Consider the following 17,513-nt stretch of genomic DNA (forward strand, 5'->3'; position numbering starts at 1 on the left):
GATCAGTGCCACACACTAGATTTTGGGTGTATTTTGGTCTGTTAGAAGATAGTGCCTCCCAAAATTTTAAAGAAAGAAAGACTTATGTATGTACAAAATAAGGATTGATACGATGAAGGGATGGTATATGACTGTAAAAATGAAAGTTATAAAAAAATTTTATAAAAGGAATTGATAAGAAATTCTTTGAAAAAAGAAAGAAGAGGATTTAAAAAAAAAGAAAAAAAAGGGGGAGAGAATGTGATCAGGCAGGAGACTAGTACAAAGCCATACACTAGAGATTTAGGGTATATTTTGATCTGTTAGAGAAACGTTATCTCAAAATTTTAAATGAGAACAACTTATATATATATGCCAAAAATAAGGGTAACTAGTATAAAGGGATAGAATATGACTCTAAAAATGAAAAATAAAAATGTTTTTCTAAAAAAGGGATTGATAAGATGTTGGTTGAAAAAGGGAAAAAGAAAAATTAAAAAAAAATACAGTTAAAAAAATTAACTTTGAAAGACTAAAGAATCATGGTAAAAAAGCCATGAATTCTATGTGCAGTATTCCCCTAGCGCTGGAGTTCTGCCATTCTCATTGATCAGTAAACTTGGTCTTGGCTGGCTGTTCTTGCTGATCTTCTGGGGCGAGGGGCCTGTTGCCGTGGTTCCCAGATGTCTTTGCCGGAGGCGGAATTGCCCCACCCTTGTCATTCTGGGTTAAGTAATCTGCTCAGGTTTGCTCTCGGGAGATTTGTTCCCTGCAAGCTTTCTGTACAGCTTTGGAGGAAGAGAGTGAAAATGGCAGCCTCCCAATCTCCGCTCAAAGGAGCCGAGAACTCGGGCGCCGCTCCTCAGTGCGCCCCCAGAGAAAAGCAGTCAATCACTCCCAACTCCCGGGTCTCCGGCCGCACTCAGTGCTCACCGGTCCTGTGACCAAGCGTTTCTATCTCTGGCACGACTCGGTGTGGAGTCTCCAAACCCAGCAGATCCCTGCGGGCACTCCCGGGCTGCTCCTCCCAGGGGAGGAAGGGGAGTCTCCCTGCATCTGCCCCTTGCCGCATCCCTGCTGGAGGAGCAGTGGTCCGACTGTGCTGCGGATCACAGTTTATGGCAACCCCGAGCTGAGAGCCCGCGCCTCGGCTCCGTCTCTGCAGCTGGCTTCCCCACTCCGATACCTGGGAGCTCTTCTGCACTCAGGCACCCCTGGTCTTTCTGTGACCCCGAGGGTCCTGAGACCCCACTGTCCCGCAAGGGTTCCACCCCCTGCTTAGCCACTGGAGCAATGTCCCTCAGTGGAGCTGAGTTCTAAGAGTTCCAATTTTGTGCTCCGCTGCTCTATCACTTGCCAGAAGCCGCCAAGAAGGCCCCCTCCCCCGCCGTTTATCCTGCCGAATATCGCCTCGGATTCACTTCTCCGTACATCCTACCTTCTAGAAAGTGGTGGCTTTTCTGTTCAGAGAGTTGTTGCTATTCTTTTCTTCGATCTCCTGTTGAGTTTGTAGGTCTTCAGAATGGTTTGATCCCTATCCAGCTGATTTCCTGAGACCAGAGGAAATCCAGGTCTCCTATTCCTCTGCCATCTTGCTCCACCCCCATCAATATTTTATTTTATTTCCTTAAAGTTTTTATTTTTAAGAAGTCTCTATACCCAATGTGGGGTGTGATTTTACACCCAAGGTTGAGTCGTATCTCTACTGACTGAGCCAGTCAGGTGCTCATATGCATATTTTTAAATCAAGATATTTTCTGTAGGAATATTTGAATGCTTTGAGCAAGATTTTATTACTATGTAACATTTGTAACAATATGTTAATATGTAATATAAAACACTGCCATAGGATAAGCTATCTACTCAAATTCGCATTCTAAATAGAAGCTTTTAGAAGCTGTAAGAAATTCATGGAGGAATTTCTTTTCAGATTACCACAGTAAAAAGACAAGAAAAAGAAAACTATTACTGGGAAGATTTTTAAAAATCTTTATACTCCATAGTCTGTCTTTATTGCTTATGGATAAACTAGGGGTCTTGTAAGAAGGAATTCTTTGGAGTATTAATTTTGACAAAAGTTCATTCAGCGGCTCTCAACAGATGCTGCAACTGTTAGAGGAGGAGTTCAGTTACACGGAGGTGGAAATCAGTCTGGAACAGAGGAAAAAGTCCACGGAGTCTAGGTGAAAAGAGGGGCAGGGGATATTTTTGGCAAGAAAAATAGTTGTAAGGACCAGGAGCTAAGGATGAAACACCATCATGAAAACCACACAGCCTGCAGAACATTTCAGAGGATATGAATTTAAGGATAAGAGACATTTATAAGTGATCAGGAAGAGTGCCCTCATTCTGATCATGTCTTTACATTTGAGTGGGACTCTAGAGGCCATGTAGACCAAAAACTTATTTTACAAGTAGGAAACAAGACATAGAGGGGTTGCCAGAAGTTATGTCGGGGAAGAAGACATCCCCCATCTCCTGATTCTATGTCCTTTATTTCTACAAACTTGACATACTATGTGTAAAGCTTTCCAAAAAGTGTATGCTTTCTGAATGTGGAAATAAGATGTTCATTAAAGAAATTTGAAATTTATAGAAGCAAGAAGACAAAGTAAAAATAATCCTATAATGATTAACATTTTAATTTACTTTAACTTAGTCTTTTAGTTATTCAAACATGAGGTGCCTGGGTGGGTCAGTCAGTTAAGCATCTGCCTTTGGCTCAGGTCATGATCCCAGGGTCCTGGGATTGAGCCCCGCATCGGGCTCCCTGCTCAGTGGAGAGGCCTGCTTTTCCCTCCCCCTCTGCTACTCCCCCTGCTTGCACTCTCTCCCTCTCTCTCTCTCTCTGTGTCAAATAAATGAATAAAATCTTAAAACAAACTAGTTATTCAAACGTGTATTTTCAAGTTAAAATCGTGGTCATCATATATTGCTGTTTTTTAAACTATGTTTGTCACTCATATGTTGTTTTCATGTTGTATCATGTTGCTTAGTACTGTGAAGTTTGCACATGCACAACAGCATGAATAAAAGTCTACTTAGGTAATTTCAGCTAATCCCTTGTGACTTCCTGTGTGTTTTTCAGAATTCATTATATAAGCAAGTAGAAGAAATGGAACAAGATAGCCTTGTAACCTTCAATGTTGAGCGCTTAAAAGGAACATATGGTCGTATAACTGTAGTGTGGGAAGCTGATGGAAGTATTAGTGATATATTTCCTACCTCAGGAGTGGTATGTAATTTAGAAAATTATAGGAGAGTCACTTTTAAATTATGGTTACTATTGATGCATGGGACCAAACCCTGCCTTATGGATGAAGTGTTTGAGTTTGACCATGTCAGCACTGGATTCCTACTAATCACCATAGAGAGGGAAACAATTTAAGATTAGTTGTAATGTTGTGATTATTGTTCTTTTTTCCTTTAATTCCAAGATTATCTCTAAAAAAAAATCCCTTTTTAGGTTCAGTACATCAGTTGGCCAAATTATGAATGTATTACATTGTCAGAAAGGTAAAACCAATCAAACTGGAGATGGAAATGTGGTTTCAAGATTTGGGTAAAATGGAAGCAGTAAGTAGGGAACAAATCTATGTAGGATAGTGATACCTATGAAAAAGCAGATCTGAATTGTTGAGTGATGTAGGTTGAGTTTCCTGTAGACAGACTCTGAGATTGAGAGTTGTGGGTGGATTCCTGGGGAGACACACCTATAAGGGAACAAGGAAGGTAGGAATGTGCAGAGGGGGACATTGATCCGTGGGTAGTTATGCCTGGGATTGAGTCTGTGAGGAAGTTCTGGAACTGAGCTAGTCCTTTGGAGTTGTTTCCAGTTGGAGCAAGGAGGCTTAGATTTTGCATCCCCATTTTAGCCATCCTGGACCTCATACCACCTTCTGAGTGGGGCCTAACCTTGAGTGAAAGTTTACTGCAGCTGAAGGCAGTTCCCAGTGAGAAACATAAAAACTGTTATTCCCACCAGCTGGTGGATGGGTGCATCAGTCCCAAGAAGGGATCTGGGCAAAGGATCACTTTATCTACTATTGGAAGATAGTGTAAAATTGGGACACAGGTTGAAGAGTGGAATCAGACCGAGTCAGAGAAGTAAATGACTCACAAGGAGAGAGTTTAAAGAACCTTTAGTTTCTAATTGGAAGATGGGTGGTCTTCTAGACTTACCTCGGGTTTTATAGATTTATCCATGTATTTTCCCCAAATGCTTCTCTGAAGAGTTCCTTAAAAGACCTCTCATGAAATTATCTCAAAAAAAGACAGATGAATGTTATAGTCCACCATTTCTAGGTTTCTGTATCGTTTGAAAGGAGATTAGAGCTTTGGTGTCTTAAAAATGTTATGGCAAATTTTATTGCATTGAATATTTACTTTACAAAGTTACCAAAACTATCTATTCAACTATGTAAGTTGTATCTATCAGGTTCTGTATGTTCTGAATTATATTTTCCCAATTAATATTCTTATATAAACATTAAAATGATTTCTATTTAAATGCATAATAGTATTTTAAGTGTAGACTATATTTGGAAGATTTAATTATGTTATTCAAGAGTCAGTAAACTTTTTCTGTAAATAGCCAGATAGTGAATATTTTAGACTTGTCCACTCTTACGACTCTTTCCTAGATACTGAACTTTGCCTTTGTAGCACAATAAGGTGTTGGACAGTATATAATCGAATGAACTGGGATGTATTCCAGTAAAACTTGATGAAAAAGATTTTCTGACCCCTGATTTGATTAATAAACCTCTTAAGTTTATATCCTCAAGTGCCTTCTTTAGGTGTAGAGATGAATGTCAACAAAATGGGCCTGGGATGCTAGTTTGAATGATTGTAGTTTGTAGTCATGTTGCTAGAGGATAGGGTATAAGGCGGAAAGCAATTGGAAGTGACATTCAAGGAGCAGACAGAAGCCCTATCAGAAAGACTTTCAGATGCCTTTTAGCAAATGTGGATTTTACTCTAGACAATAGAGGCACAACAGGAGGAGAGAGATGCTTTGATTTGTATCTCTTTTTTATCTTTCTCTCTCTACCTCTATTTTGATTGATTCATTCTTAAATTTTACATCTGTTCTGCGTTTAACCAAAGGAAATAACAATCCTGGCAAAATTTTTGTAGAGAAAAATGTTTAAACTAGTATGCTACCTTCTTTTATCTTTATAGATTTTTAAAAATATGGTATCCAGGACTTAGACTCCCAGAGAGACTATGTACTCTATATTTTAATAGAATGTAGGCTTTAGGATGTGACAATTTGGCTACATGTTTTAATCAGGTTAAGTTTCTGTAATGGTTTACTTTTTTTCTTTTTTCCTAACAATCTTCCAGTTTTAACATGAGAAACAGTTCGTTGATTTGTAGAATTATATTGTGTTGCTTAAATCCCTCTTGTTACTTAAGTTGTGGTCAGTATTGAAAGAAAATTTAATCTTTTGATATTCTTATTGCACAGTGACAATTACAAAATAAATAAAAATCTTCTTTCTTTAAAATTTCAGATTTCATTTTCTGAAGGCCAGGCACTGTCTACAATCACTCTGACTGTTCTTGCTGATGATGTACCAGAGCTATCAGAGATTGTGAGCATAACACTCATTCGGATTACCACAGAAGGGGTAGAGGACCCATCAAAAGGTGCTACCATTGATCAGAAAAGAAACAAATCTGTGATAACAACTCTGACCAATGACTCACCTCATGGCTTGGTGGGTTGGCACTCTGAGTTTCTCTTCGTTAGAATAGCAGAGCCTAAAGGTAAATGTTATTAAATATTTTTCAGGTTCTAATAAGTTTTATTGGGTAATTTAATTGTAATGTTTACTAGGAATATAAATCCCTTTTATATATTTTTTTTTAGTTTGACAGATCGTAGTCAATCCTTTTTACTTTTTGTTTATTAAATTTTATGATCATGTACACCCGCAGCAATAGTGCTATAAGAAATGCTTGTACTCTTTTGAGGTGTTACTGTCATAATAGAAGTATTAATATTTTAGTAAGTCATTGCAGTAAAGGTGACAGGTTTTTATTTTACTTTCTCTTCTTCATCATTTATCTGTTCTCTTTCCCTTCTCAGATTCCTTTATGTAGTTATAGGGAACAATAAGCAACACGGTGAGATGCATTTGGTACTCAGGGTATTAATTGTTAAACCCAAAGCTGTAATTAGAATAATTTTTCTGTGAAGTGTAAGTAATTAGTCCCTATTTCCTTTAAGCTTAGTGCTGAGATCTTTGCCTAAATAACTATTCATACCAGCTGTAGGATCAACAGACTTTTGTAGATAAAGACCATTTGACTTATTTGAACAAATATATTTCAACATATATTATTTATTTAGAATATGCAATGTGAAGCCTGTAAAAGTTTCAGACAGAAACATGGACATCTTTCAAAGGCCTTTCATTTAAATAGTTGATGGAAGAAATGACATATAATTATGCACCTGAGCCTTTCTATGTCTGTATATATGGGAACAGGAGCAGTTGACTTAAAATATGTTCATTTATTCATTCAGCAAACATTTTGAAGCACCTAGTAAGTGCCACAAATTGTGCTGTGTGTTCTGGAACCAAAGACACAGTCTTAGGTTATTAGAACCTCACAGACCAGTGGGGAAGACTGACAAGCATTTTTTTGTCCATTTATATAGCAAATTTAATTTTAAAAATCTAAAAAATGAAATAAAAAAATTGATGCTGTGAAATACTTTGACCTTGTGACAGACACCTCACTATAAGAACAAAATTCTTCTTCTTCTAATGATTAAGTTATTAAGTGATGACTTTGTGTATTTAATTTTTCATTTTTTACAGATTTTATGCATTTATTTGAGAGAGAGGGGGCGGGGCAGAGGGACAAGCCTGGTAGTGAGCGCAGAGCTGGATGCGGGGCTTGATCCCACAACCCTGAGATCATGACCTGTGCTGAAACCCAGAGCCAGATGCTTAACCCACTGAGCTACCCAGGCACCCCATAATTTTTCATTTTTGAAATCTTCTTAGCAGTTGTAATTAGCTGTCAATCTGCACATAAGTACTTTCTTAAGATTTTCAGCAATTTGTGCTAAAGCTCATGTGCAACATAGGAGGGTGCATTAGAGAACCTGACGTGAGGGTTTAGAACTGGGATATAATGTATAATGATTGTCAGCACAACTTTGGGGGCAGGGGGCGCAAAAGCACAATATACTCCTTGGGGGGGTATTCATTAGGATAGTGCAGAATATTCCACCTGAAGTGGTGGTATCGACTACAAATAGAAATCTCGTTTACTTGAGGCATATCTTTCTCACAGAGAATATCACCATTCTTCAGTTACCGATTGTTCGAAATAAAGGACTGTTTGGGGCCATTGCCATTCATTTGATAGCTAAACCCAATTTCTTATTGCACATCGATAATCAAGCTACTGAGAATGAAGATTATGTACTACAAGAAACAATAACAATAATGAAAGAAAACATAAGAGAAATTTACATCAAAGTTGCCATTTTGCCGGTAAGTTTAGGCTGCAATGAATACGATGTAAAATAAGGGAAATGCTCTTAAAGATAAAAATGTGATTTAAAAAAAAGAAAAATGTGATGCTCTTAAAGACAAAAATCTTTGAAAAGATTGCTTTTCGTGTAAAATTGTGAGTACTCTAACTGGAATATTGTTTGAATGACCTTTGAAGCATTGAATTGAATTTAGTTATATGTCTGGATCCACTATTTTCTTGGTTGGTTAGTTTTAAACTAATGAGCAAATGAATAAAATGCCCAAATTAATCTGATTTTTTTATTATTGGTTTGATAGGGCAGTATTTTCATGTCATGATACAATTACTCAAACCCAAGATTATTCTTCAGAGGGTTTAGATCTGGTTTTAGTGCTCTCTCATGTATGTAAAGAGAAAAGTGTGTATCTGTAATGATTCACAAGAAACTGAGAGTAGTTAATAGTGTTATTTATAATATTACATAATAACTAATATTGTATATATTACAATACTGTATATAACAATATTAAAAACAAATATATATTATTAAAATAATGTTGCATAGTAACATTAGTGTTGCTAATAGCAGTATTAGTGATAGTAGATAATAGTGGCTTCCGGAAAGGACATTCCAGAAAAGACTTAAGGGACGGGACAAAATAGAAGTTTCTTTTCCTCTTCACTATGTATTCTTTTTACTTTTGAGATTTTTTGTTACCTATCAAGAAATAAAGTAACAGTTTTTAAAAAGTTAATTAAAATATTAGATAATGCCTAGATTTATAAGTCTAGAGCTTTCATTTTTAAGATGTATGTAGCATTTGCCATTTCTTCTAAATTTGGGGGGCACTATTATATACATAAAACATATTGGATAGGATATGGTCAAAATTGTGTGATGGATTTTTAAAAATTATTTTACTTGCTAATGAGTATTAGGCTTCAATTAAAAACTCACTGAGAAGATTGAATATCCCCTAAGATTCTGAAGTTGTCAGTGGGAATGTATTAAAATATAAAAAGGAATCTTTTCTATATGTGTGAAAGAGCTACCCATTCCTGTGGGCCGTCATTTATTTCTCACTGAAAAATATCAGGTTTCCAAGGCAAATTCAGTGTATTTTTGAAAATAGAACATAATCTCTCTCCTGTTCTCCCCCCACCCCCCACCCCAGGATAATGCTCCCGAGTTGGAGGAAGGATTTATTGTCAACATCACTGATGTGTACCTGGTGAATTCTGACTTCTCTGCAGGACAGCCAAGTGTGCGGAGGCCTGGAATAGAAATAGTTGAGATAATGATTGAAGAAAATGATGATCCCAGAGGAATTTTTAAGTTTCATGTTACCAGAGTAAGATAAACTTTAATATATTTATAGTAGTACAGAAGCTTCTACCTGCTGATTTGGCCAATGTCATATATTTTCTGCAAAGTAATTGGCTTTGCTTCTAGATATTTATTAAATACCTGTCTTAAAATTTGTCTTATAGACTAATTCTTAGTTCTCTTTGTGTTAGACCAAAGGATTAAGCAAGTTTATTTTCATTAAATTGAAGCCTAAGAGTTCTAGAGGCGCCTGGCTGGCTTAGTCAGAAGAGCAGGCGATTCTTGATCTCCAGGTTGTGAGTTCAAGCCCCATGTTGGGTGTAGAGATTGCTTAAATGAATAAATAAGTTTAAAAACTTTTAAGAAATGTAAGAATTTTGAACACCAATTACACGCATTTATATCTGATTATTGATTTCTACTTTGAAGGGTGAAATAGAAGAAGAAATAATAAATTTAAAAAGTGATGACATATAAGAAGTTAATTTGTCTGGTATTTTAACTTATATTCTTTACCTAAAGGATATCAGTGGAGTTATTACTGCCTATGAGGTGCCTCCACCCCTGAATGTTCTTCAAGTTCCTGTAGTCCGGCTGGCTGGAAGCTTTGGGGCTGTCAATGTTTATTGGAAAGCAACAGTGGACACTGCTGGCCTGGAAGACTTTAAGCCATCTCATGGGATTCTTGAATTTGCAGATAAACAAGTATGCTAATCACAAACATATTAGCAATTTTTGGTTGTACTTCAAACATTTTATAGATATCCACCAAATGAATGTGCATTAGTGACTGCTAAATGTATTATACTTTGTATATCAAGCCAAACAGAATTATTATGAGTTAACATGTTATAATTTATTAACAGACATGGGAAGAGAATATGAAGAGGCAAGAATCTTACCCTTTTCTGAACTCCCCCACCTGATTCTATTTTAAGCAGAAGTTAAAGGAGGGTAATAAATGACTTAGAAGTGCCTAAGAATGAATTTTAAAAAAAGTGCCTGGTGAACTTCACTATTCCTATGAATTTTAGGTTAATACATTCTATTTATTTATTTTTTTTTATAAAAGATTTTATTTGTGAGAGAGTGGGAGAGAGAGGAGAGCACAAGCAGGAGGAGCAGCAGGCAGGGGGAGAAGCAGACTCCCCACTGAGCAAGGATCCCGATGCTGGACTCGATCCCATGACTTTGGGATCATAACCTGAGCCAAAGGCAGACACTTAACTGACTGAGCCACCCAGGCGTCCCTATCTATTTATTTCTTATCAGTATAGATATTTATTTACTTGGTTTTGCACTACAGGTGTGCACATTTATTACTTTTAATAGCTCCAATTTTTTGTTATAATAAAACAGACTTTTTAAAATGATAGAAAAGAGACAAAATAATTAAAACTATTCAATTAAAAATTGAACAACATTGTTTTAGATTTGAGCCAAAGTATTTTCTAAGAGTTATGTTTTGCAAATTGAGCATTTTGTAATATGTAAGTATAAACCTTTTCATAAAATTTTAAATCAATAAATGGAAAAAGTGTGTGAACAACCATGAAAATGTTAATAGCTTCAAATGGCAGTATCCACCCACACAAAGTCTGATTTTGTTGAGACAAATTTGTATAGTACGCATCAACTTATTAGTTGCTGCTGAAAAATAAACATATAGATCTAGACTTTCCTATGCAAAATGGTCTTTGTTGTTAATATTTGAAATCATGAATTTTTAACAAATTTAGAACTTTAAAACATTTCTTACTAAAAGGAGGGGAAATACAGATTTTTACACTCAAAGTAGAAACAAATACATTGATTTTTCATTGAAATAGCCTTCCACCTTTACTTATATTACCAGCATTTTATTTTGTGTATGAGGTTGAAGTCCTGTTATTTAACAGTGTCTTAAGATCATCATCATTCTTAAAGTTAACATTCTCTAGGGTAGGTATTCTGTTTTTTACAGTACAGAGTTGAGGTGCAGACATTTTAATAAGCTTCCATTTCAACATTTGATTTTGTTCAGGTTTCTGCCCTTGAGTGTAAATCCAGATTTCTCACTTTGCTCTTTTATTAAAAGTTTTAGGTAGATTTAGGTAGAAAAACTTCATTTTCTGGTAAACATCTTTGTCAAAATACTGGAATTTCCCTCCAAGATATAGAAAAGATTTTAAATGTGGAGATACAACTGGAATATTTTTTTAAAGATTTATTTATTTAATTGAGAGAGAGAGAGATGTGAGCGAGCACAAGCAGGAGAGGGGCAGAGAAAGAGGGAGACAAGCTGACTCTACACTGAGCAGGGAGCCTGATGCGGAGCTCGATCCCAGGACACTGAGATCATGACCTGACCTGAAAGCAGAGCTCAACCGACTGACCTACCAGGCGACCCACAACTGGAATATTTTTATGACCAATAGTGAAATCACAAGCTGGACCAAGTTTTACTTATTTATAAGTTATAAAAATGTTTAATATGGACCAGACAAATGAATGACATTCTGATCATAAACATGTAAGCAGAGCAGATTTGGGTTTTCTTCCTACCTTGTTTTTACATTATAAGAGTGATATTTGAAACCAAAGGGATTTATTCTAACTGCCAAAAACAATGATAATTTCTATGGTTTATGTTTGTGCAATGGTTATTACAGCCTGTATGGCATTTTAAATATTTTTGTTCAAGAATCAGGCTTTGCTGCTTTTTGTATACATAAATAACACTATATTTTATTACATATGTAATTTCCTTTATCTTGAAAATAATAGACTATAAATTTCTGACTTCAAAATACTCTATAATATATATAACCTTAAAATAGTATTTTAAACATAATAGGACAAAAAATACTTTTTTGTACTATGTTCTGTCACCAAAAGTTTATTTATATATGATCGAAAATTGCTATTACATTATATCCTCCTTGCCTCTTACCCTCCCTCCCTCCCTTCTTCTCTCTCTCCCTTTTTTCCTTCTTTCTTCCTTCTTTCTTTTGTAGGTTACTGCAATGATAGAAATTACCATAATTGATGATGCTGAACTTGAACTCATGGAGACATTCAATATTTCCTTAATCAGGGTGGCTGGAGGTGGCAGGCTTGGTGATGATGATGTGCTAACTGTTATTATTCCGCAAAATGATTCTCCATTTGGAGTATTTGGATTTGAAGAAAAGACTGTAAGTTATATATATGGGGGGGAGGGTGCCTTCCCCCAGGCTAAATTTTTTTGTAATTTTTAGAAGAAAGATGCCTTTCATTTTTTAAAAAAACTATTACCCCTCACGATTCTCTGCTCAAGAGTACTTAGAATTAAGTGCTGGTCCTCTCATCTGTGTTTGACAGTAATGAGTACTCTTACATCAGGTATTTACAAGGGGGAACAAATTCTTTTTTATTGGGTAATATAGACCAGATCTGCTTTTTGTCCATATGTTCTGTTCTCAGCCTGCCTTGCTGCCAGACCCCTATCCTGGTCACAAGGGAAGATTCTGTCATGGATCTAAGTGTTACACACTAGGATACATTTAGCTGGGGGCGAGGGGGGCCGAATTTATTTTGCCCACCCTCTGGTACTCTCTTTTGACTTATATTGAACAAAACACCACAGTCACTCCAGCGTTAAGTGTTTGTATTTCTTCTTTCTTCCCTCTTACTCCCCACTGGCTGTCTCCTTCCAAGACTTGCAAGAGAGAAACCAATTATTATTATCACTTCAACTGCAGAGGAAGAAAAAAATCTTAACAAATCATTTATGCAGCCAGATTTGGTGGTTAGTACTAAATGACCTCTACATCTTAAATATAGAATGAGTTCTTAAAACTATATCATAATTATACATGATGATCTTATAATTTTTAAGACTTTATCTCTCAAAGGAAATTCCAAGATGAAATAATCATAAATATATGCAGATAATTCCAATATACACAACTTTTCTGGCTCTGTAGGTCACCATTCTCTGTATTTGATCACTTACAGGGAATCAGTAATTCATCATAGATCATTTTAAATAATAAACAGTTTGCTCTAATGCTCATTGTCTTTATTGTTCTGTGGATACCAGGCTAGACCTACAGCTTGCCCATTAGGGCTGGGCTTCCCAGATGCTCCAGAATTAAAATAAGCACTAATAATTGCCTAATGACTTGATTATTGAAATTTCAGTTTCCTAAGAGAATGGGAACCATAAGAGGGACAGGACACACTTCTGCTATAGCCTAGTGAGACTCTCTTGGGGAAGGAATAAGCAGAAGTGTTTGTAAGGAGTGGTAGATTCACAAGAGAGTGGCTGTGAATGTTTGTTCAGCAAAATGGAAAGTCTGGGAAACATAAAACTATTAATGTAAAGAAGAGAGTAAAAAGTATCCATGACATTATTAACCTGAGATATGGACATCATTAATATTTTGTTGTATTTCCAACAATGCTTTTTTCTTTGCATATGTGAAAAGTATTTTAATCCATATAAATATGTAATTTAATTTTTATAACATGTCTCTATTAGCTTCTGAGGTTAGATAAAGTTCAGGGTTTCAGTCAAATCTTCAGTGGGAAAACCTTAAACTAATGTTGTTACTTTTAACTTGATCATGCTTTTGGACTCAGGCATTAGACTGTATGTTTACAAGCTTCCTTTGCTGTCAGGGAAAATGAAGAGTTACATTTCTATTCATAAATAATTTTTGTTTATTCATTTTATCTGAACTGCTGTCATCAATTTTAGTGCATTCTTGGTCTGGGAACTGATATCTTCTTGTAATAACTTCAAATTTCCAATTTGTCTTGCAATGCCAAAGTAAGGACGAGGCCACCCAATCCCTGTGTTATTTCTCATAAGCCTCGTGACGAGGAAATGAGTTGCTGTACGTAAAGCACTTATAACTGAGCTGTACACTCAAGGTGTCTGTCGCTATTTTTTTTTAAAGATTTTATTTATTTATTAGAGAGAGAATGAGAGAGAGCACGAGAGGGAAGAGGGTCAGAGGGAGAAGCAGACTCCCCGCCGAGCAGGGAGCCCGATGTGGGACTCGATCCCGGGACTCCAGGATCATGACCTGAGCCGAAGGCAGTCGCTTAACCAACTGAGCCACCCAGGCGCCCGTCCGTCGCTATTTTTAATCATTGTAGTATCAGGAGCAGCTTGTTGCCCAGCCCAGTGTGGCTCCTTCTTTTATATTCTATGTTTCTTACAGCCAAAGGCTCTTGATAACACAGAATTTGTCTTTTAACATGTATCTGAGATACACAGTATTGTGCATACAGTGAATATTTTGTTAGCATTATCTGATGAAATGTTAGATTTAGAACTGAAGAATATCGAGGAAAGATTGTTAGTGTAAATCTGTCAAACGAATAAGCTGCTCCCAAGGGCAATATGGTAAGTCTACCAAAGTACTGGCCGTAGCAGAGGCTCAAGAAATCTGCTTGTAACACCTCAACTCAAATGTTATCTTTGGAAGCAAAAAGGACTTATCTACAGATTACAAGTTTATAGTGGGGGTTTTTCCTTTCTCACTTGGTTTGCTTCTTATTTACTATTTTTCTTCTCTGAGGAGTGGTATGAATACTACTGGATGTGGAGTCAGAACATTGGAAGCACAGAGGAGGCTCCTCTTCTCCAAATATGTGCATAGATCTAGCTCCCAGATTTCTTAGAGTTTCTGTGAGGCTTAAGTGAGATAGAGATTATGCCAGAACTGACATATAATAGAAGCTCAATAAATATTAGTTGGCTCTAAATCTCTGCCCTAGGCACCAGTACAAAATCTTATGAAAAAACCCATTGTATTAGACATTTAAGTGTCTGTCTGTCTGTCTTAAAAATGGAAAGCATTGTGTTATATTTTTATATTTACATAACAGGCAGATATTATAGGCTCAGTTTGGACTTTGCTTCACAGAGTCAGTATATGCAATTCAGTTGAACCAAGTCTCTTAATAAGGTTCACGTGTAAAAAAATAAATGGTACATTGATCCCAAAACCAGACAAAGATCCCATCAAAAAGGAGAATTACAGACCAATATCCTTGATGAACATGGATGCAAAAATTCTCACCAAAATACTAGCCAATAGGATCCAACAGTACATTAAAAGGATTATTCACCATGACCAAGTGGGATTTATCCCTGGGCTGCAAGGCTGGTTCAACATCCGCAAATCAATCAACGTGATACAATACATTAACAAAAGAAAGAACAAGAATCATATGATCCTCTCAATAGATGCAGAAAAAGCATTTGACAAAGTACAGCATCCTTTCTTGATCAAAACTCTTCAGAGTATAGGGATAGAGGGTACATACCTCAATATCATAAAAGCCATCTACGAAAAACCTACAGCGAATATCATTCTCAATGGGGAAAAGCTGAGAGCTTTTCCCCTAAGGTCAGGAACGAGGCAGGGATGTCCACTCTCACCACTGCTATTCAACATAGTATTAGAAGTCCTAGCCACAGCAATCAGACAACAAAAAGAAATCAAAGGCATCCAAATCGGCAAAGAGGAAGTCAAACTCTCACTCTTTGCAGATGATATGATACTTTATGTGGAAAACCCAAAAGACTCCACCCCAAAACTGCTAGAACTCATACAGGAATTCAGTCAAGTAGCAGGGTATAAAAATCAATGCACAGAAATCAGTGGCATTCCTATACACCAACAACAAGACAGAAGAGAGACAAATCAAGGAGTCGATCCCATTCACAATTGCACCCAAAACCATAAGATACCTAGGAATAAATTTAACCAAAGAGGCAAAGGATCTGTACTCAGAAAACTATAAAATACTCAGGAAAGAAATTGAAGAAGACACAAAGAAATGGAAAAACGTTCCATGCTCATGGATTGGAAGAACCAACATTGTGAAGATGTCAATGCTACCTAGAGCAATCTACACATTCAATGCAATCCCCATCAAAATACCATCCACTTTTTTCAAAGAAATGGAACAAATAATCCTAAAATTTGTATGGAACCAGAAGAGACCCCGAATAGCCAGAGGAATATTGAAAAAGAAAAGCAAAGCTGGCGGCATCACAATTCCGGACTTCCAGCTCTATTACAAAGCTGTCATCATCAAGACAGTATGGTACTGGCGCAAAAACAGACACATAGATCAATGGAACAGAATCGAGAGCCCAGAAATGGACCCTCAACTCTATGGTCAACTAATCTTTGACAAAGCAGGAAAGAATGTCCAGTGGAAAAAAGACAGTCTCTTCAACAAATGGTGTTGGGAAAATTGGACAGCCACATGCAGAAGAATGAAACTGGACCATTTCCTTACACCACACACAAAAATAGACTCCAAATGGTTGAAAGACCTAAACGTGAGACAGGAGTCCATCCAAATCCTAAAGGAGAACACAGGCAGCAACCTCTTCGACCTCAGCCTCAGCAACTTCTTCCTAGAAACATCACCAAAGGCACAGGAAGCCAGGGCAAAAATGAACTATTGGGATTTCATCAAGATAAAAAGCTTTTGCACAGCAAAAGAAACAGTCCACAAAACCAAAAGACAACCGACAGAATGGGAGAAGATATCTGCAAATGACATATCAGATAAAGGGCTAGTATCCAAAATCTATAAAGAACTTATCAAACTCAACACCCAAAGAACAAATAATCCAATCAAGAAATGGTCAGAAGACATGAACAGACATTTTTCCAAAGAAGACATCCAAATGGCCAACAGGCACATGAAAAAGTGCTCAACATCGCTCGGCATCAGGGAAATCCAAATCAAAACCTCAATGAGATACCACCTCACACCCGTCAGAATGGCTAAAATTAACAAGTCAGGGAACGACAGATGTTGGCGGGGATGTGGAGAAAGGGGAACCCTCCTACACTGTTGGTGGGAATGCAAGCTGGTGCAACCCCTCTGGAAAACAGTATGGAGGTTCCTCAAACAGTTGAAATTAGAGCTACCTTTCAATCCAGCAATTGCACTTCTGGGTATTTACCCCAAAGATACAAATGTAGGGACCCGAAGGGGTACGTGCACCCCAATGTTTATAGCAGCAATGTCCACAATAGCCAAACTGTGGAAAGAGCCAAGATGTCCATCGACAGATGAATGGATAAAGAAGATGTTGTATATATACACAATGGAATATTATGCAGCCATCAAAAGGAATGAGATCTTGCCATTTGCAACGACGTGGATGGAACTGGAGGGTGTTATGCTGAGTGAAATAAGTCAATCAGAGAAAGACATGTATCATATGACCTCACTGCTATGAGGAATTCTTAATCTCAGGAACAGACTGAGGGTTGCTGGAGGGGTCGGGGGTGGGAGGGATGGGGTGGCTGGGTGATGGACATTGGGGAAGATATGTGCTACGGTGAGCGCTGTGAATTGTGTAAGACTGTTGAAAAAAAAATAAATGGTACAGGTAAATCAACGTATTGAATTTCCTTCTCTGTTTATGTCAGGTTAATAAAACCTCTTTTAAATTTGGATTTATTGGCCAAGTGTAGATAATTAGGAGGGCACTTTTGGTCTGTATTATGTGGTAAGCCTGACTACCATTAACAAAGAACACCTAAATCCTGCTTCCTTAACATAATAAGAGCTTCTTTCTCCTTCATGCAAGAGTCCTACATCTGTGTTCCTGGTTCCTCTTCTCCAACTGGTGTCCCAGGTACCAGACTCTTTCCTTTTCCGGTTCTGTCCTTCTCTAGGTCCTGGAGTCCTCATT

At 37.1% G+C, this 17,513-nt stretch overlaps 1 protein-coding gene across 1 annotated transcript in view; it reads left to right on the top strand.

The window, feature by feature from the left end:
- The window catches only part of ADGRV1 (adhesion G protein-coupled receptor V1), a 502,011-nt gene that overhangs the window by 135,188 nt on the left and 349,310 nt on the right, over window positions 1-17,513 (top strand). Inside the window, exons 53-58 of the mRNA XM_028091942.2 lie at window positions 3,068-3,214; window positions 5,499-5,754; window positions 7,297-7,499; window positions 8,658-8,834; window positions 9,332-9,514; window positions 11,806-11,985. Coding sequence (XP_027947743.2) covers window positions 3,068-3,214; window positions 5,499-5,754; window positions 7,297-7,499; window positions 8,658-8,834; window positions 9,332-9,514; window positions 11,806-11,985 — 1,146 coding nt within the window. The remainder of the gene's footprint in view (window positions 1-3,067; window positions 3,215-5,498; window positions 5,755-7,296; window positions 7,500-8,657; window positions 8,835-9,331; window positions 9,515-11,805; window positions 11,986-17,513) is intronic.

Source organism: Eumetopias jubatus, unplaced genomic scaffold, assembly GCF_037043125.1.
Source record: "Eumetopias jubatus isolate StellerSeaLion01/CBP00866 unplaced genomic scaffold, mEumJub1_p1.0 scaffold_5, whole genome shotgun sequence".
In the NCBI taxonomy this organism is placed as follows: domain Eukaryota; kingdom Metazoa; phylum Chordata; class Mammalia; order Carnivora; family Otariidae; genus Eumetopias; species Eumetopias jubatus.